Genomic DNA, 22260 nt, shown 5'->3' on the forward strand with positions numbered 1-22260 from the left:
TCTGCGCAGAACTTGGCCTGTGCTTCCGACAGCAAACCAAGGCCAGGACCCAGCCTCGGGCCTCCTTTGGTGACGACTACTTTGCGGACATGCTTTAGTGAAGCTCTACCTCGGACTCGACCCCAGGTAGGAGGGATGGGATAAGATGTCAAGCTAAACAAGTGTATAGAGGATGGAGAGAGGACAAGGTCCTGCTGTAGGGCACAGGCAACTGCATCAATATCCTGTGATAAACCATCACAGAAAAGAACATGAAAAATAATATATAAATGTGTGTATATGTATAACGGAGTCATTTTCCTTTACAGCAGGAATTAACACAACACTGTACATCAACTATATGTTAATAAAATTAAAAAAAAAAAAGAAATGGGAGTTAAAATGGTAATCTGGGCTTCTGTGTCCATGGCCAACCAAGTGCAGTGGCGTCCAAAGTGGGCCCACACATGACCATCTTCTGGGCAGGAAGGAAACAGGAGACGTTTTCAGGTATTTTTCCTAATGCTTTCTAGAATCTCATTTAAAACAGCTTTCAGGAGGTATCAACGGATTACTATGGTGACGTGTAGAATCTGTGAGTATGTAAACACCATTTGGAGGAGGGCCATCTACAGTCAAATACTTTTGCTCATAAGGCGTGTGGTTAAAAAATGTTGGAGGCCGGGGAGTTCCCATTGTGGCTCAGCTGGTAAAGGACCCAACGTGTCTCTGTAAGGATGTGAGTTTGATCACTGGCCTTGTTCAGTGGGTTAAGGATCTGATGTGGCTGTAGCGGTGGTGTAGACTACCAGCTGCAGCTCCAATTCAGCCCCTAGCCTGGGAACTTCCATGTACCACAGGTGCAGCTGTAGAAAGAAAAAAAAAAACACCTTGGAGGCCATTGTCGGGGGCATCACTGCTGTCTCACCTCTGGCTCCTTCATTTCTGGGCTTTCATTTTTCATCTGTGCCCACAACATGTGAAAGTTCTCAGGCCAGGGATCAAACCGGAGCCACAGCTGCAACCTGAGGCACTGCAGTGACAATGCCAGATCCTTAACCCACTACACCACAAGGGAACTCCTCCCAAAGGGTTTTGAGGCTGAAAGACACTGGGCTCCTATATTCACTTAGTATCGCCTCCTCCCACCCATCCACTACAAATGCCAGACACCAACACCTGGAACACAGGAAGCCACCAAGTTCCCAAACAGCCTACTGGCACAATACAAAGTGCTATGACCGGTGGTTCCTTGCAGACCACAGAGTTCTGGCTATGCCCAGCATTCTTGGGGAAAACGTATTTCTTAACTACAACAAAACAGTTTCTAAAGGGAAAAAAAAAAAACCAACAAAAAACCATGTGTATGCTGGCTTAGCAACAAAAGGTTTCAACCAAAAAAGAAGATAAAGTCCTATAAGGGCAAAATAAAATGACAGAGTGCACACAACAAAAGTTATTAGTAATAACTCAGAGTAGAGGAAAATTAGTACCTTCCTATCTCTCTGAAGATGAGAAAGTCAGCTGTCTAACAGCTGAGGATGTGAAAGCCCAGGTCAATGCCACACTAACTTTAACTGCAGAGTATGACTCTGAGTATTACGTCTAGTACACACCCTAAGTTTGGCTTCTCCCTCTGCCTTAAAATCCACTAGAACACTTTATTTTGTTAATAGAGGACAACCCACAGGAAGTCTCTCATTAGTCCACATGGCAGAAGCACATTCTATTATTATCATAAAGAAATGCTACTAGCTAACTCTATTCAGATGCGCCTCACTGTGTGGGTAATGCCTACCTCGTGTAGGAAGGGGCTGTGACTCAGCCGGGAATCAGGGGAAAGGAGATGTCTAACACACACGCACTCCCCAGTCTAGTGCCACTAAAACATGTGGAGGGCGTAACAAAGGAGGCCAGCCGACCCCAGAAACAAAGGACCTGTCATCACCAAAGCAAAAATGTCATGAATCAACCTCCATTCCCAGTCCTGCATGTAAGGAGGCCAAAGTCACAGTTCCAACATAACATGGAAAACGCTGAACAAGCTGCAAAGTCAAGAGCTTCTCTCAGACCCCTCAGAGAAGTAGGGACACAGGGCAAACCACTGCTCCAAAAACTGGGAAGACCAGCAGGTGAACACAGGGAATCATGCCTTCCCAGAGCAGCAACTTCTGTGGATGCGGAGCCTGGGCAAGGAAATCTGAGCTGCAGGATGAACGGCTCAATGTGGATGAGCCTGGGAGGAACCCCAGGGGGCAGTCAGGGGACCCCCACACTTCCATGAATTTTACCTCCAGGAGCTCAACCAGGGTTCCCATGGTGGCTACAGAAGAAAGGCCCTCTCAAGCCTCTAGTGGGGTCGGGGAGAGGAGCCTTTTGAAATGGCCAGCGCACTTTTTGTTAACAAGACTGTCCCTCAAGAGGACCTGACCTGCTGGGCTGTTATCAGAGCCTAACCAACCCAGAGGAAGGGAAATACCCAGGTCCAGTCACTCTAACCATCCCCTGAGAAGGAAGAAAGAGGAAAAGAATCTGTGACAGTGACGGCCCTGAGCACAGGCTCACTAAAAGACTAAGATGATCTATCACATAAGGACAGCAAAACTCCCTCCCCTACACCTATCACCACATCACCAAAGGCCTGGTTACTGGGCTTATTTTCATGCAGGACATTGTATCTGACTTTTAGGGAAAAATTGCAAGGCATACTAAAAGGCAAAAAGCATAGTTTGAAGCAAGTATCAAAAACAGACGCAAACATGGCAAGATGTAGGAATTATCAGACCAGGAATTTAAAGCAACTAAGATTAATACATTAAGAGTTCTAATGAAAAAAGTAGACGATATGGAAGAACAAATGAAAAACATAAGCAGAGAGGAGTTCTTGCTATGGCTCAGCAGTAACAAACTCAACTCGTATCCATGAGGATGTGGGTTTGATCCCTGGCCTCACTCAGGGGGTTAAGAATCCGGCATTGCCATGAGCTGTGGTGTAGGTTGCATACACAGCTTGGATCCCATGTTGCTGTGGCTGTGGTGTAGGCCAGCAGCTGCAGCTCCATCTAATTCCACCCCTAGCCTAGGAACTTTCATATGCTGTGGGTGCTGCCCTAAAAAGACAGAAGAAAAAAAGAGAGAGATGAAAATTCTAAGAAAGAATTAAAAGAAAAAATGAGAGTGATCGAAAACACTAATGGAAATGAAGAACGGCTTTGATGAGCTCATTTGGAGGCCTGACATGGCTGACGAAAGAATCTCAGGGCTTGAAGATATGACAACAGAAACTTCCAAAGTGATCAGCAAACATTAAAAAAAAAAAAAAAAAAAAAGACTAAAAAACAAAACAGTTTACCCAAGAATTGCTGGACAACTACAAAAGGTGTAACACATGTAATGGGAATACCAGGAACAGAGAGAAAAAAGGAAGAAAGGAAGTACTGGAAGCAGTAATGACTAAGAATTTCCCTAAATCAGTATCAGATGCCAAACCACAGATTCAGGGAGCTCAGAGGACACCAAACTGGATAAAGACCCAAAACCTGTTACTGGGGATAACATATTCAAAATGTACAAAATTACTGATAAAAGAAAAAATCTTGACAGAGGATGAGAGGGGGGAGAGCTTTAGAAAAACAAAGATATGAATTACATCCAATTTCTCCTCAGACAACATGCAAGCAAGAAGAGAGTGCAGTGAAATACCTAAAGTTTTGAGAGGAAAAAAATCATCAATCTAGAATTCTATACCCTGTGAAATTAATCTCTAAAAAAAAGAGGCGGAGGGGGGGGAATAAGGACTTTCTCAGACCACAAAAATTGAGGGAATATATTCCCAGTAGACCTGCCTTGCAAGAAACATTACAAGAAGCTCTTCAGAGAGAAAGAAAATCATTTAGGTAAGAAATGCAGATATCCACAAAGAAAGAAAGAGCATCAGAGAAGAAATAAGTGAAGATAAAATAGCAACTTTAATTTTTCTTATTCTTAATTGAGCTAACATATAACAGTTTGCTCAAAATAATAGCAACTGTGTTTTGGAGTCTGTATACTTATATATGCTTATGTATATGAGTTACAACAACAATACAAAACACGGGAGGGAGAAATTCGTAATTTCTTTAAGATACCTGCACTAACTGTGAAGCAGGACTATTGTTTGAAATTGCAAATTCTAGGGTGACCACTAGGTTAAAAAAAAAAGGTGAAAAAAGAGAAAAATGCAATCATATAAAATATATTTTATATCAATTAAAACTACAAAAGGCAGAAAGAGAGTGGACAACAAAAATAAGAACACAGAACAAGAGCAAGGAATGGAAAAGAATAACAAATATGGTAGACATGCACACATCAATTAAAAGAGAGAGATTGTCAGAATGGATCAAAAAACAAGAAATTACACGTTGTCCACCAGAAATCTACTTTAAATATAAAGACACATATAGACTAAATGTACAGGGATGGAGAAAGAGGTATCATTCTAATATTAATCAAAGATGACAGGAGGAGCTACATTAGCTTCAGGCAGAGCAAACTTCACACCAAGGAAAGTTACTGGGGGTAGAAAAGAGCAATACTTATGAAAAAGGGGTCAACTCACCAAAATGACAATAATCCTTAATGTGTGCGTGCTAACAAGAGCATCAAAACACAGGAGACAAAAAACTGATAGAACTGCAAGGAAAAGGTGGAGCCTTCAACACTTTTCTCTCAAAATGGACTGCTCTAGCTGGCAGAAAATGAGTAAGTCTACAGTTGAACTTAACCAGACATCAACCAAGTGTACGATGGACATCTACTGACTACTTCATCCTCTATCCAACAACTGCAGAATACACGTTCATCTGAAGCTCATTGGGACATTCACCAAGACAGACCATGTTCTGGGCCATCAAACACACCTTAACACATTTAAAAGAAGAGATACCATAGAAAGCCTGCTTTCAGAAACACAATGGAACTAAAAGTCAGTAACAGAAAGATAGGAAGAAAATCCCCAAATACCCAGATGTTAAACAACTTATTTCTAAATAACACATGGGTTGAAGAACAAATCTTAGAGAAATTAAAAAACATCTTGAACTAATAAATAAGAATGAAAATAAAAGGTATCAAAATTTGTGTAATGTGGTAAAATCAGTGCTTGGCAGGAAACTTAGAGCACTGAATCAATATGAGAAAAGATGGAATATCTAAAGTCAATCCTCTAACCAATCATCCACCTCAGAAAACTAGAAAAAGGGAGTTCCCGTCATGGTTCAGTGGTTAACGAATTCGACTAGAAACCATGAGGGTGCAGGTTTGATCCCTGGCCTTGCTCAGTGGGTTAAGGATCCAGTGTTGCTGTGAGCTGTGGTGTAGGTGCAGATGCGGCTCGAATCCCACGTTGCTGTGGCTATGGTGTAGGCCGGTGGCTACAGCTCTGATTCAACCCCTAGCCTGGGAACCTCCATATGCCACGGGAGCAGCCCAAGAAAAGGCAAAAAGACAAAAAAAAAAAAAAAAGAAAAAAGAAAGAAAACTAGAAAAAGAATAGAATAAATCCTAAATAAACAGAAGAAAATAAATGGCAAAATTTACAACAGAAATATAAGAAACGGGGAAAAAAACCTAAAAACTAGTTCTTTGAAAAGATCAGTCCAATCAATAAGCCTCTAGTTGGGCTAACTACAAAAAAAGAGAGAAGACGCAAATTAAGATTTTAGAAATGAAGGAAGGGACATCAGTACAGATCCCATGGACAGTGGAAGGAGAATAAAGGAATAAATGAATCCCTCTATGCCTGCAAATTTGACAACCTAGACAAATGGACCAATTTCTTGAAAGATATGATCTCCAAAACTAAGATGAGAAGAAACAGACAATTTCATAGGCCTGTATTTATTTTTAAAAGTTGAATCAATAATTATTACCCTCCTAAAACAAAGAGGATGGGGCCCAGTTGGGTTCATTGGTGAACTGTACCAAACATTTAAGGAAGAGATTATACTACTTCTCTACAATCTCTTCCAAAAGACAGAAACAGAGAGAATACTTTCTAACTCATTCTGTGAGGTCAGCTTTACTCTAAAAACAAAACCAAAAGCATTACAAAGAAAACCATAAATTGGAGTTCCTGTCATGGCTCAGTGGTTAACAAATCCGACTAGGAACCATGAGGTTGCAGGTTCTATCCCCGGCCTTGCTCAGTGGGTTAAGGATCTGGCGTTGCTGTGAGCTGTGGTGTAGGTCACAGATACGGCTTGGATCCTGCATTGCTGTGGCTGTGGTGTAGGCTGGCGGCTACAGCTCCGATAAGACCCCTAGCCTGGGAACCTCCACATGCCATGGGTACGGCCCTAGAAAAGACAGAAAGACAAAAAAAAAAAAAAAAAAAAAAAAAAAAAAAAAAACATAAACCAATCCTCAATAAAATATTGGCAAATTGAATCTAACCATGTATAAAAAAGAACAATATAATGTGACGAAATAGGATTTATCCCAGTATGCAAGGCTGGTTCAACATATGAAAATCAATTAATGCAATCTACCACATTAAAAAGTTAATGAAGAAAAATCACATGATCATATTAATAGATACAGAAAAAGCATCTGATGAAATTCAATACCCATTCATGACCAAAACTCTAAGCAAATTGGAGATAGAGAGGAAACTTCCTCAACTTGATAAAGAACATCTATAAAAAACCTTCAGTTTAATGGTGAGAAACTAGAAGCTTTCTGCTAAATCAGGACAAGGCAAGAAATGTCCTCTCTCACCACTCCTTTTCAACATCATACTAAAAGTCCTAGCTAATACTGTGACACAAGAAAAGGAAACAAAAGTATAATATAGATTGCAAAGGAAGAAATAAAATTGTCTTTCTTTGCAGGTGACATGACTGTCTACATAGAAAACCTTAAAAATCAATTAAAAATTTCTGGAACTGAGAAGTAATTATTGCAAGGTTGCAAGATACAAGGTAAATATACAAAATTCAATTGCCTTCCTATCAATGAATAATGAACAAGTGGAATTTAAAATTAAAAGTACAATACCATTTACATTAGCATCCCCCCCAAAAAAAACCAAAATACTTTAGTACAAATCTTAACAAAATAGGTACAAAATTTACGGCCAAAACGATGATGAAAAAAATTTAAATAACTTAATAAATGGAGAGATATTCCATGTTCATGAAGGGGAGACTGAATATTGTCAAGATGTCAGTTCTTACTAACTTGATTTATAGATTCAATCCAATTCAAATCAAAATCCCACAAGGTTCTTTTGTAGATATAAACTAACTGATTCTCAAGTTTATACAGGAGTTCCTGTGGTGGCTGAGTAAGGTTAAGGACCTGACATGGCTCCATGTGGATACAGGTTCAATCCCTGGCCTCACTCAGTGGATTAAGGATCTGGTGTTGCTGCAAGCTACAGTGTACATCACAGATGCAGTTTGGATCCAGTATTGCTGTAGCTGAGGTGTAAGCTGGAAGCTGCAGATCCAATTCAATCCCTAACTCTAGAACTTACATATGACTGAAATGAGGCAGTAAAAAGAAAAAAAAAAATTTAAATTAAAAAAATAAAGTTTATACAAAAAAAAACAAACAACAACAACAACAAAAAACAGGAATTCCCATTGTAGCTCAGTGGTTAATGAACCCGACTAGTATCCATGAGGATGCAGGTTCGATTCCTGGACTACTCAGTGGGTTAAGGATCCGGCATTGCTGTGAGCTGTGGTGTAGGTCACAGACATGACTCGGATCATGTGTTGCTGTGGCTGTGGCATAGGTTGGCAGCTACAGCTCCAATTTGATCCCTAGCCTGGGAATCTCCATCTAAAAACCAAAAAAAAAAAAAAAAAAAAAACACAAAAAATAAAAAATAGAAAAGCCAACACAATACTGAAGGGGAAAACAAAGTTAAAAGTTGTAACATTACCCAACTTCAAGACCGAATAATAAATCTACAGTAATCAAGACAATGTGGTACTGGAGAAAGAACAGACAAACAGAACTATGGAACAGAAATCTGGGCCCAGAAATAGACTCACATAAATACACTTAACTGATTTCTGACAAAGGAGCAAAGCAACACAATGAAACAAAAACAGCCTTTTCAACAAATAATACTGGAACAATTGGACGTCCACATGCAAAAACAAATAAACAAGAACTTAGATATAGCCCACAATCTTAAACTCTTCTCAAAAATTAACCCACAACAGGTCACAGGCCTCAATATGAAACCCAAGACTATGAAACTCCTAGAAGACAACATAGGAAAAATATCTAGGTGACCTTGGGTGTGGTGATGTTTTTTTAGATACAGCAAAGGTATATAATCTACGAAAGAACTGATAAAGTTAAACTTCATTAAAATAAAAATCTTCTGCTCTAGGAATGACACTGTCAAGAGAATAAGAAGACAGGCCACAGACTAAGAGAAAATATTTGCAAATGACATATCTGATAAAGGACTACTATCCAAAAATACATAAACTCAACAATAAGAAAATGAGCAGCCCGATTAAAATGTGGGCAGAAAATCTGAACAGACACTTCCACAAAGTTTTACAGATGGCAAATAAATGTATGAAAAGATACTTGATATCATATGTTATTAGGGAATTGCAAATTAAAACAACAATGAGCTACCATTTGCAACCTATTAGAAGGGCCAAAATAAAAAACAGTGACAACACCAAATGCTGGTGAGCAGGTGGAGCAACAGGCACTCTCATTCATTGCTGGTGGGATGCAAAATGGTGCAGCCACTCTGGAACACAGTTTGGCAGTTTCTTGTAAAAATATGTATTCTTATCATATGATCCAGCAGTGGCATTCCTTATATTTACCCAAATGAACTGAAAACTTAAATCAACAGAAAAACCTACACACCATGTTTATAGCAGCTTTATTCCTGACCGCTGAAACTTGGAAGCAACCAAGATGTCCTCCAGTAGGTGAATGGACATAAACTGTGAAATATGCAGATACTAGAATACATTAGTGATAAAGACCAAAGTTCTATGAAGCCATGAAAAGACACAGATTAACACTCAGTGGACATTACTTAGTGAGAGAGGCCAGTCTGAAAAGGCTACATACTATTTGTTCTCTGTGACATTCTGGAAAAGGCAAAACCCTAGAGACAGCTGCCAGGGCTCGGGGGAGAAGGGATGAACAGGTGGAGCACAGGGGCTCTTTTAGGGCAGAGAGACTACTCTGAGTGACATTCAAGCAGCGGCTTCATGTCATTGAATGCACACCAAATACATGAGTGAATTCTAGTAAACTGTGGACTTTGGGTGGTTACAATGTATCGGTGTAGTTCACTGATTGTAACAAATGTATCACCCAGGATCCTGGGTGGAAGGGGGAGGGGGCATATGGAAACCTCTGCACTTTCTGCTCAATCTTGCTGAGAACCTAAAACTGCTCTAAATAATAATAAAGCCCATTAAAAAAGATCGCGAACAAATGTATACCATCCTGTATTTTTCACTTTATTCTATTTTTTCTTTCAAGAAATTGTGGTCACCTCCGTAAAGTGATCTCACCAGCCACTAATAGGCTTGGAGAAAGGTAGCAAAACACTGCTCCAGGCAGTGCCTCCAGCTGCCCAGTGAAATCCACTCTCTACCCCACAGGCACAGGCTCCCAATGCCACATTCACGATCAGTGGACAAGAAGACGTCCCCACCACCCAGGGCCACCCAGCACCACCTCCCCAACACTGTGACCCCATGGGCAGCTACAGTACCTGGAGGGAGGGTCTCCATGCTCTGTGCTTTCTCATCCCCATTGCTGTGATGAAGGTCTTTCTTTTTAATTGGATCGATTTCATTCCAGTCCTCCTGGAGAAACAAAGACAGCAGGTGACTTGACAGGTTCTTAGCGCACCTTCATCCATCGTTCCATACACACTGGTCTGCTGATATGAGGCGCCCTGGGGACACGGCCATGAATGAGAGTCCTCATCCCAGACTTGCACAGGGGTGGAGACGCCAAGGACAGAGCATGGCCATGACCTTTCCAAGAAAGGCTCTGCCTCTCCCTCTCCATTTTCTATTCCTATCGCAAATCCAGGGGGAAAAAATACCCTGGAAACAGGGCTCTGAGGATGTGTGAGGACGGGGAAAAGAGATGGGAAAGGGGAGGAACCAGAGCATTCAGTGGGGGTTCCATCAACACCCTTAAGATCAGGGTAGCCTGCCAGATGGCCTCTTCCATTTGAGGACACTCAAGGACCACAGTCTCCACTGGGGCCGTGGAGCCTCCTCAGAGGCTATTCAATGATGTCTTTAACTCCCCTGAATCACAGCGCAGGGAAGGGGAAAGGGTGGCCGAGCTGTGCTCACTCTAACAGGACTGCCAGCGGGACAGAGGTTCAAATTAAGGGCTTAATATGAAACCAAAATAAATATAAGCTCTGGCAGGATTTATTCAACTCATCTGCAGAAACAATTTCTCTAATCCATCAACATTAATCAAACTAAATAACAACTCCACGACCACAGAGATAAATATATTTTCAACCATTTGGGATCTGATTTCTGTGAATAAAATAAAAAAGGTTTCTGTACATAATCCAAATCAGAAATACCCTCTGGCTAGTCATTTTCCCACACTGACTTCCCTGAGCCAAGCACTGTCACCCAGCCACTTCCCTGAGCAGATGCTACCAGGATGGTGACCGCGCTCAGCCCTCCCTGAGCAGAAACCCCACCAGTTCTGCTCCAGACCAGCAAGGGCTGCGCTGTGCAGAACTTGACCCCTGTAGACACCTGTCTCTTGATGCCGCAAAGGTCTGAGGGAAGGATGATACTCAGAGGCTGGGCCACATCATACATTTTTTCCCAAATGCAAGCTGCTCTAGCAGTAATCTTCATTTTCACTCAAAAAGTAGAGTAATTAAAGAGAAATGGGGCCTAAACCTCCTCTCCTGGAGGCCAGCTTTTCCTTTGAGTGCTTCTGTGCTGAAGTGAACCTGGTTTATCTGGCCAAGGCCATCCTGGGCAAGTGGTGGGGCTCCCGGCAGGTACAGTGGCTGGTGAGGAAAGCCCAGTGCCTTCAGGTGACCCAAATACCGTGACTTTTAAAGATCATACTCACATTACAACAAATGTACTAAAATGCACCTGTACCCCAATTTAAATACTTTTTGCTGCAATTTTTTTTGCTTTTTTTTTTTTTTTTATAGGGCCACACTCGTAGCACATGGAAGTTCCCAGACTAGGGGCTGATTGGAGCTGCAACTGCCAGCTTTCTCCACAGCAACAGAGAATCTGAGCTGCGTCTGCAACCTATACCATGACACACGGCAATGCCAGATCCATAACCCACTGAGCGAGGTCAAGGATCAAATCCGCATCTTCATGGATACTAGTCAGATTCGTTTCCACTGCACCACAATGGGAACTCCAAAAAAAATTTTTAAAGGAGATAGATAGATAGATAGATATTGGTATGTCAAAAAGCACTTTATTCTTCTATAGGTAAAATTAAAATCTATCTCTAGCTCTCATTTCTCTGAGAGGCAGAAATTCAATTTCCACTTAATTCAGGTTTGCATCTAAACCCTAGAGGGTTTACAAGATGCTCACTTACCAAGGACTGGGACTCAGCTCAAAGAGTTGGCTGCAGGATCCATTCTCCAATCCATTTTAAACATCTAGCACAACTGTTATTGCTTTCTTGTCTATCTCTTACCCTGCTTTACCCTCTCCCAGTCTGGGCAACCTATATTTAACCTGTGGAGTAAGATGTTAGGTCTTTTTGAAGGATATTTATAATTTAGCTTTTGGGATGATCTGGTTATGAATAACCTTTCAATTTACTATCAGCAAAGCTTTTGTGGCAATCTTGGCAAATGCAAGGGAATGAGAGAATCTGACCTCTCTGCCTTCAAAATATAAGGAAATGTGTGACTCCAGCCAGTAATGAACTTACCAGAGCCACAATGGGTAGACGTTTCATTAAGCTTATTAATTTTTATTTTGTAGTAGCTTGCCCGAAACATTTTGTGGCTAAAAACTTTTGCCCACAGGCATCTGACCTATGACAGACACTGGCTAATGGGTAACACTATTTAACCTCGTACTTGAATAAAATCAAAAGTGAATGGGAAAAAAAAAATAAAAGGTGAACGGGACTTCCCGTCTTGGCGCAATAGAAAATAATCCGACTAGGAATCATGAGGTTCGATCCCTGGCCTCGCTCAGTGGGTTAAAGATCCAGCATTGCTGTGAACTGTGGTGTAGGTAGCAGATGCAGCTCAAATCTGGCGTGGCTGTGGCTGTGGTGTAGGCTGGAGGCTACAGCTCCGATTAGACTCCTGGCCTGGGAACCTCCATATGCCGCAGGTGTGGCCCTAAAAAGACAAAAGACAAAAAAAAAAAAAAAAGAAAAGAAAAGAAAAAGTGAACGCTTCTGGGGGGGCCACCACACAGTAGTGTTAACCACTCAACATGTGGAAGTCAACCATCAATGTTTTCTTAGAAATAGATGTTTCCTTCTTCCCACAAAGAAAACTGGTCTTCCTCGACCCCCATGAACCGTGCCTAACCTAAAACTAAGGCCGAGATGAGGGCCTGCTATATAATGCAGCCACCTCAAAGTCCCAGCAGGTGATATGATGCTAAGCACTATTTAGGAGTACCTGCTGTACACTGGGCATTGCACACAGATTCGTTCTCACCCCAGCAACAAGCCTGCCATTTCATAATTCCTATCTTACAAGGGGACACAGAAGGTCAGAGAGGGTTAGTAAATTGACCAGGTTACACAGCAGGAAAGCAGCGAAGTTGGCCTTTTATAAATCACAATGGGGAGGGCAGCCCAGGCTCACTGTGAATCAAGTTACAAGAGCCTGGTTCTCACAGTCTTATAAAAATAAGTAATGCGTTTCTAGGAGTCATTCACAAAGGACTATTTTGTTCCAGACTCCAAGTTAAAACCTTCGAGTTATAATGTTCACTACCTGCTTCTAGAGAGAAATGAGAGGAGATGGAGGAGGAAGAATGAAAGGAGGAGGGGGAGGAGGAAGAAGAGGAGGGGGAAGAGGAGGAAAAGGGGGGGAGAGAGGAGGGGAGGATGAAGAGGGAAAGGAAGGAGAAGGGAGGGAGGGAGAGGAAGAAGGCAAAAAGGAGCCCCCGCCAGCACTCTCTGACATACCCAGAGCATAACCAGGTGCCTTACGGTGCTATTACTACCCTCCAGGGTAACCGGGTAAGGCACCATCATCACATACCTTACAGTGCTATTATTACCCCACTCTACAGATGGGGAGACTGAGGCACCAAACACTTAAACCCCACAAAGTACATAATGAGGCTAGAGTTGAACCCCAGGGAAGTGAGTGCTGGAGCCCAGGGTCTCAATTATCCTACTGCCCTGCCCTTTGAAGACAGCTCTGTCCACCACCCAAACAGCCAAAATTAAAGCAAAGCAGCGCATGACTCCCTTCCCAGAGCACAGCAGGAGCTGTGAATTCTTTCATTGGGGCTGCTGACCAGGTGCCCGTGCACAGCACCCCAGACCTGCTGCATGCCTGGCAGCCTGCTCTCTGCTGGTCCCCCACCCACGGCTGCCTCTGGACTTTACGGATGTGCTGAGGGCGCAGGGGGGACCAGGCAGCCCAGCCCCCGCGTGCTGAGCAGCGGCCCTCCCCAGAGTCCAGGAGGACCAGACGAGACAAACAAGGAAACAGAAGGAAAGGGAGGAGAAGGGAGTCCTGGAAGTGGCGAGATCCTCCCAGACGTGAGACCTGAGTCCTGGAACCATCAAGATGGCCGTGGTGAGGGAGAGGCTGGAAGGGACAAAGAACAGGCCAGGAGGCCCAAGGGGGCAGGGATGGAGGGAGAGTGAGAGGAATCAATTTCATGGATGGGGTGCACTCACCCACAAGAAACATGGGAAGTCGTTGGGCTGGGGGTTGGCGCCAGGAAGTACAGAAATGTCGGGGCTGCCGCAAGTACCAAGAAGAGGTGTTGGGAAAGCAGATGGGTGTCTGGAACAACGGAAAGGGCTAGGCATTTAAAGCTACTGGGGGGAGAGGGGTGAGCGAGTGAGAACAGGTCCAGGGTGGCAGGAGAGGCCAACGTCTCAGGGACAAGTAGGACACAGGGCACGTTGTGAAGAGCTAGCCTGGGAGCCAGAGGCTCAGGTTCTAGCCACAGCTTTGCCAGTGACTGCAGGGGTCTGAGTAAGTGGCCCACTCCTCTAAGTGGGGGATGCTGGGCTTAGGAGTCCTGTGGAGCAGATCAGAGCTGGTCCCTTGTTACACCTATTCCTCTAATGTTTGGGACCTAAAAGCACTGCAGGCCTTTGAGGTAGAGGACTTCGTCACATTTCTTTTGCATCCTTATAGCACCAATCGTGGCAGGGGTCTTAGGTAACCTCTCAGGGATAAATGCAGTTGAAAAACTCCTCACCCTGTTGACTCAGATTGATTTCACTGGCCTTGTCCACCCTGCACTGGAAGCTTTTCACTACAACAATCCCCATTCCACACGATTACATCCACCCGAAGACTAACTTGCACCAGTGGAGCCCTGTTTCAAAATGGAAATGGAAAATGCACTGAATGCAAATGTCAAGGCTCTCTGGCCCAGGACCCATCGATACCCAGGACATGCTACAACTGATGTGCTTGTTTTCTCCATGTTAAGAGAAAATGATTCAGTGACAGACAGGTCCTCTCTTTAGTGACAAGGATAAACTGCTGAGATTAGAGGAGTAATAATGTGGTTTGATGCTGGGTCAAAGTTGCAGAGAACTCAAAGCCTGTGATCCATATGTCTGCTTTTATTTCTCAGGGTGCAGACCCATCGCTGCTCTGCTTCTAGGGCTCTGAGGGAGGGTGACACTGAATACGTAATGACCAACCCCACACAGACGATGCTGTAGGCAAACAGACAAGGGCCAGCTCCATGGTTCTAACCAATGACTGCCTTCTGTCAGGAAATTTAACCAGAGGTCTAGGAGTCTCTGCCGACCAGATGGAGAGGAAGCTGCTGCCCGTGCTGGAGTTTTCCACCTGGACCACAGCTCTGGGTGCATCCACACACAACCTCCAGAAAGACCAGAGAGCCACAATTTCAGTGCTGAGACTTTGTCACCCCTGTCAGATGGCATCGGGGCCGACACCACCAACGGTGATCCCTGCTCTGCTACTCACTAACTTACCTACACTGGTAGTTACTATTTTATTAATTTGAATTTGGTCAGTTTTCAGGCCAAAAGCACAAGGTATGTACTATTCTTACCAATGCACAGAACAGAAGCAGTCTATCACCTGAGGCGTAAGCGGGATTAAATCAGGCCATGAGTGAGAGCAAATGAAAATAAATGACTGAGTAATGTCATTTATCTACCAGAATTAGTGAGTATGGCAGCCCACATCCATCCTATTTCCAAGTAGGTAAAGGTGCAAGGACTTCACAAAATGACATTATTTTCAGAAACAGTAAATCCAATAGGTTGGTTATCGAATAGTGATGAAAAGTAAGTGTAAATATAGGTTTCATTATTAAAAGGCTATCCCCATTATAGTCCCAACATGATCTATCTCTGTTTCAAAATAAGAAGAAAGAAATAAAATGTGAGGAGTTCCCGTCATGGGTCAGTGGTTAACGAATCTGACTAGGAACAATGAGGTGGCGGGTTCGATCCCTGGCCTTGCTCAGGGTGTTAAGGATCCAGCGTTGCCTTGAGCTGTGGTGTAGGTCAAAGATGCACCTCGGATCCTGCGTTGCTGTGGCTGTGGTGGAGGCCAGCGGCTACAGCTCTGATTAGACCCGTAGCCTGGGAACCTCCATATGTGGTGGGAAGCGGCCCTAGTAAAAGGCAAAGAGACAGAAAAAAATAAAATAAAATAAAACATGAGCTTGGTTTTTGCCAGAGACAAAGTGCTGGTCACTACAGCGGGAGGGCTGTGCTAACAGCGTGGAGGTGGACAGGCTGACACAGGGAAGGACAGGGGTCGGCCAGCTGGCACAGCCCCAAGGCACTTGTTACAGACACTAGTCCAACCACTTACTCCCAGGGGAAGGGAGAACCAGAGAGTAGGAGCCTCATAAATTCCTTCAAAACTCACAAACTTAAAATACACACATACTACCTCACTCAGCTTCACGGGTCAACACTGGATGGTTCTTGCCCACAGTCCCTCGTGAGTCACCGTATCAGTCAGGGCCACTGCCATCTTTAGGTCCAACGGGGCTGAGAGGTCTACCAGCTGGAGGCCCAGCTCCTCATCAGGGACTTGGCCACAGGGCTGCTGGAGTGTCCTCCCAACATGGCAGCCGCCTCCCCCCAGTAAGTGATGGGGGGCAGTGAGGGGAGCGGGGGAGGAAGAGGACACCAGGACCAGGCTTGGACATCACACTCTGTCACACCTTTGTGCTCGCTTGTTAGAAGACAGTTACAGTCACCATGTCCAGTCCACACCCAAGAGGAGGGGAACCAGATCCTCCCTCTCAAGAGGAGGCCATCACAGAGTGACCTCGCAGTGACCACACTCCAAAACCACCACAGTTAATGATGCCCTAAGACCTGACAGTGCCAGAGATGAGGCAAGAATGTCCCAGGGGCAGGAAGAACACGGCTGTACCACGACAGCCATTTACATGTGCAAGTCTGTGCAGTAAAAAATGTCATGTCACCCCACACTGACCTCTTATTCGCAGTCCACCCTAAAGACGATTACCGCCCATAGTAACCTGTTTGAATTACGAACCGCCACCAAAATAAACATGCCTATACATAAAACTAGATAATAAAGAAAAAAACATGTGCTGCTAAACCGTCAAGGGCTGCCTTCATAAAATTTAAATGCCTAACATTGTATTTCTTTTTTCTTTTTAGGGCTGCACCTGCAGCATAGGGAAGTTCCCAGGCTATGGATCAAATTGAAGCTGCAGCTGCCAGCCTACACCACAGCCACAGCAACTCGGGGCCCACAACCCACTGAGCGAGGCCAGGGATCAAACCTGCATCCTCACAGAGACATGAGGTCCATAACCTGCTGAGCCACAACAAGAGCGCCTATATTTCTTAATGAAGGTAAAAATATTCCTATAGAGGAAAAAGGAAAAAAAAAACTAGGTTGTTTTCACTCTCCCCTTACTGAAATGTATATTGTTGCCTTAAATTCTTCCAGCTGACTAGACCACACACTCGGAAGCAGATCCAGTTACCAAAACACCACCTGAGGACCCCTTGCTTCCTTTCTTATCCATCCATGATTTATTTTTCACTATTATTCAATAACCAGCCAGCAATTAGCACCACCACACCTGAGCCTATCGCAACATTCAAGGTGGGGGGGGGGCAGGTTGCCAGATCTAAACAAGATGTGATCATTTCTATTTCCACAGCTGTCACTGGACCCAAGCTAAGACACCAAAAACTACTAAATGCTTTGCCTAAAAGGACATTTTAAAGCGTGGATTTAGTTTCGTGCTGAAGACCAAGCCCTCCCACGCCCAGAGGCTCGCTCTAGAGTGACCATAGCGAAACCACAGAGACTGCGCTTTGTTGCTGAGTCTTCAGGGTGGGGGTCCCTAGGGGAGCCACCTCAGGTCTTCTCAGCAGAGGATGAGGAAGCCTGCTGGTGTAAGGGACACCATCCAAACTTCTACTCTCCAACCAGGACGTGTAACCCACTGACCACTTGACAAAGGTGGTCTTAACGCCCTGGGGAAGGGTCATGAGGAGGAGGGGCAGGAACTGGGAGGGAGGCCTCCTGAGCTGGGCTAGGCAGGCACAGACAACCTCCTCCGAGAACCAGAAGCTTAAGTGTGCAAACACTGACGTCCGTATGTTTCTAACAGAGGGTGGTTTCTGCCTGGAAATAAAGAGTTCCCACGGGAGCAGGGACTTGGTCATCACTGGAACAGGAGAGGGTACCATGTACCTTAGAGCCAGAAATGTGCTTGGCATCCTTGCAGGGGCAGCTGTGAGCCCTGCCTCAATCCGCCCAGCCCATCACCTAGGGAAGGGCTGGTTCATGCAGCTGGAGGAGCAGGAGCAGCTTGGGTGAGCTCCTGGCAGCAGCTGCCCAACAGGGGTGGGGGTTAAAGCAGCAGGACCTAAGGGGACAAGACAGAAAGGCCAGTCTCCCAGCTTTCCCGAGGCCAGGTCCTGCTTCTACCTGTGTTATCACAACCTCTGGGCTTGGGGTCCAGCCGTGGGTGTTTTCTAGAAGCTTCCCCGGCAGCTCTAAGGCATAGAGTTGAGAACCACTAGCTTCACGGATGTACTTCAGTTTGCATTCCTCACTCCCACTGGGTCCATGAGACTCAAGTTATGCTAAAATGGAAGGGGGCAAACCCCTACTGTGGATTCACAGAGAATCAGCTGATCCCCAAATATTTGTTCTAAAAAGGCCATCACTTTGTTTATCTTACCGGGTACCCTCAGCCTCAGAGAAAAGCAGGCTGTGAGACAAGGGGCGGGCGGGGGGGGGGTGCTGCTCGACATGTGGGAGCTGTAACAGTCACTTGTGCCAAAGTCAGGAGCCACAATGACATCGCTACTAATCCCATGATCCAACTGCATCACTCTGCAGGCGCACCCCATGCATGGCCTGTCAATTGCCCGCCTTTGGTTGACATCTTCCTGTTTGAATCCCTGGCCATATAGGTGAAACATCCATGGGTGGCTCAGGCTGCTTCATTGGGAAGCTCCAGCCCAAAGCAGGAGCAGGCAAGGCCGAGAAGCGTGCTGGCCTGGCACATCCGTCTCTGCCCATCTCCATCACCTCAGGCTGCCCACTGCACCCGTCTGCGACTCGGTTTCCCAATTTGTTACGGAGAGACTTAAACACGCCTCCATCCCATCCCCTGAGGGGATGCGACCAGCAGGGCCCTGTGGAAACGCAAGGTGTTCTGCAAGTCAGACATTGAGTCCCATCACTGAGAGCATTTACCTTGCCTTCCATTCTGAAGACCTAGGCTTTAGCCCCTTTTTAATTATCTTACTCCGGCTACCCAACTTCCTCCTTTCTGCCCCATAATCAGCTCCTTCTGGGACTTGTTCAGATGTATGCATACACTGTCTCTGTGGTCTTCCTCCCCAAACCCCTAACTCCAGAAAAACACCAGACAAATCCCAAATGAGGGAATATTCTACAAAACCCCTGACTGGACCTCCTTAAAATTGTCAAGGTCACCCAAACAAAGCAGACAGAGAAACTGTCACAGCCAAGAGCACCCTAAAAAGATACAATGACTAAATGAAATACAATACCTGGATAGAGTGTTGGAGCAGAAAAGGGACATGAGAGAAAAAACTCAGGAAATCTGAATGGAGTAGGCATTTTAGTTAATAATAATATTATCACAGCTGTTCCCTCCTGGCTCAGTAGGTTAAGGATCTGGTGTTGTCATTGCTGTAGCAGTGGAGTCAGTCCTTGGCCTGGGAACATCTGCATGCTGCAGGTGCAGCCAAAAATAATGATGATGATGATGATGATGATGATAATGACACTATCACTACTGGTTCTTTAATGATAGGGAAAACTGGGTACGGGATGCATGGGAACTCTGCAATATGCTCCCATTTTCTCCATAAATCTAAAACTGCTCTGAAAATAAAATGTGTGCAGAGATCTTATTTACATCAAAGGAAATAATGACATTAAACACTCTTGCGCCAACACCTATCAACCACCCTCATCACCTCCTCTGTCTTTAGTGAGATAGGGTATGAACCAGCATTTGCTGACTTTACCAGTTTTGCAATGAGATGCAACACCCTGGAGCTATCTACTTCATGCCACAAGCCTCTTTTCAAGAGCAATCCATCCATCCCAAACCCCGTGCTCACGGATGACCAAAGCCACAGGTGGCCCAGGGTAGGGGGCACAAGGCAGGCTGTTGACACGCAGCTTCTCCTGACTCTCCGTTCTGAGTAAGAGTTTGTGAGGCAAGACAGCTCCTGGGCCCAGTGGAAAACACTCCCTTTAGCGCAGAGGTGGGATGATGAAATTAGATCCACAGGCTCACTGAACACCTGCCATGTTAAGCAGCCATTTACAGCCTCATTCTTTATCCTGTGCTTTGATTCCACCTCTTTCTTCCTATAAACAGAGAAACAGCTCCTCCTGTTAGGTGGTCTCAGACAAAGCTGCTTCTCAGCTGTGGCTCCTCTTCTTGTTTGGAGATTCTCAACATTAGCTGAAGAGGGTCTTTTACATTAGAGAAATGACAAATTTCAGCAAATCTGACTAGAAAATGTCTTCTGACCAACAAACAAAGGCATGTTAGAAAATTCTTCCCCCCATGACTTATGTAAAATCAATTATTTTTAATACTAAAAAATAATAATTCCCGGTAGAGGAGCAAAGTGGCAGAGGAGAGGTTCAGCAGACAATGACCCAGCCAGGTGCTGAGCCACGCTGCAGGGAGAGGCAGGGGTGTCCTTGCACCATGACACGCTCTCCTACACCTTCAGATGCCACCCCTCCCCACATCCCTTTCACCTCCAGGACTTCAGTGTCAATAGTCTGGCAAAGCTGCTCCCACTTTGCTTGGGCTCCCAGGTTCCTGAGGACAGGCTGCAATGCCACCATTCACCTGTAGGTGCCGCCACCCACACTATGTCCTCTGATCAAATCCCTCCCACCTCAGGTGGGAAACCCCACCTACAACCACCTGAGTCAGTACTGGTTCTGAGAAGGGATGGAGGAAATCTTCCATGCACACAAGATCCTGAGTCTGTGCTGAAGAGCACCCCAGGGCCAAAGTGTGTCCTAGAATGATATGCTACTAAGGCTCCAAGGGAACCCAGGGCTGGAAACAAAATGGAAAATTTGTAATTAAGGTTTTTTTCCCCTTCTCTCATCACAAATCATCACAGAGGCAAAAACCCCTGGTACTGCAGCCCTGGGAGAGCTGACCGAGTGTGAGCCCACCGTACCCTGATACCCGCCACACTGGAACAGGTGCGGGGGTAGCCTTGAACTCCTCAAAACCACCCACCAAAGCAGATATAACTCTTCCCCAGTCACAGTAAATGACCCCAGTTCTCAACAGAAGCATGTCAGCTCAAGTACAACAAGAACGTCAACTCAGTTCTGAGACCACAGAGTCAGAGAGACGTGGACGTGGGGAAAGGGAAAGACAACGGGCAGTCGGGGGGTTGGGGGGCTCAGGGAGCTTCCTCGGAGAGGAGAAGGCAGAGTGCCTGCCCCTGCCCACGGCCAAGATCAAGGCTGAGCAACCTAAAGGCACAAGAAGGAGGGGTTGGAAAAATACTTGATAATCCATGTCAAGGTCAGCAGGCAAAATGAAGGTGACCACATGGATTTTTTTGTTTGTTTTTTGAAAAGTAGTGAATGTTGCAGGAGGACAGGAAACACCATGCAGAAGTCACATCTCAGAAGATGCATGTCATCTGCTGGTCCCCAGCCACTCAGCGACATAGGGAGGGGGCAGGGGAGACATGTTCTGAAGTTTCTAGCCAACAAGCAACAGTAAATGAGAACAGCACAGCATTTATATTCATTTAAAATGTACAGTTCTCGTTAACATTCTCCTGACTTAGCGTTCAGTGGCCACTTGCCATGTAAACATTACCCCCAAACTCCAGAAGCCTTGTCCTAAATCAATTGTTCTCACAAGGTCTTTGTTTTGTCCATTACAAATCCCTCTTGCACAGCAGATCTGTGCAAACAGAACACTCACGCACCGTCAGCCCATCTCGCAGATGAGCAAACATCCAGGAAAGGGTCGGTCAACATGGAACCTCCTGAGTCCGGATTCCAAGAGAGCCTGTCCCAAAACGCTCGTCTTTCCACAGCGCCAAGCTCTTTGCCTAGAAGGTTATTTAGATCAGATGACAGAGGCTGAGTGGAGCATTCACACCTACCCCTTCATATAAGTGACATGGGGCAGGGCCCAACACAGAGAGACCTATCCCCAGGAGCAGGGAGGCCCAGACTGCTGGGCACTGGCTCCCAGTAGGTAGGTGCCAAGGGTGCTGGCAGCACAGGAGCACCCCCTCCTGTGTTCTGCCCTGGGACAAGGTAGACGGTCCCTGTCAGGGGCAGGCTGCTTGATTACCTGTGGCACACCTATTTCCATGTGGGACACTTTCCACAAGGATTCCAGCATGTACTATGACAATATGGGCTACAAATGTCTCACTGCCTTATTTAAAAGCAAAAAAGAGAGCATGTAAATTAGTTGAACTTGACTGGGAAGCAATTTGGCACCACGTCCCAAGAACTAGAAAGACACAACACCTTTAAGCTGAGAAACCTCATTTCCATGAATGTAT

The 22260-nt window shown here is 45.1% G+C and overlaps 1 protein-coding gene across 5 annotated transcripts in view; it reads right to left on the reverse strand.

The window, feature by feature from the left end:
• The window catches only part of GALNT2 (polypeptide N-acetylgalactosaminyltransferase 2), a 180125-nt gene that overhangs the window by 75608 nt on the left and 82257 nt on the right, over positions 1 to 22260 (reverse strand). For 4 of the 5 annotated variants that reach the window (XM_001927774.6, XM_021073538.1, XM_013983228.2 and 1 more), the window contains one exon: positions 9737 to 9830. In XM_001927774.6, the coding sequence (XP_001927809.4) occupies positions 9737 to 9830 (94 nt within the window). Of the gene's footprint in view, positions 1 to 9736; positions 9831 to 21669; positions 21715 to 22260 lie in introns of those variants that run through there. The other variant, XM_021073539.1, reaches the window with a different exon arrangement.

The sequence above is a fragment of the Sus scrofa genome, chromosome 14 (genome assembly GCF_000003025.6).
Source record: "Sus scrofa isolate TJ Tabasco breed Duroc chromosome 14, Sscrofa11.1, whole genome shotgun sequence".
NCBI lineage: Eukaryota > Metazoa > Chordata > Mammalia > Artiodactyla > Suidae > Sus > Sus scrofa.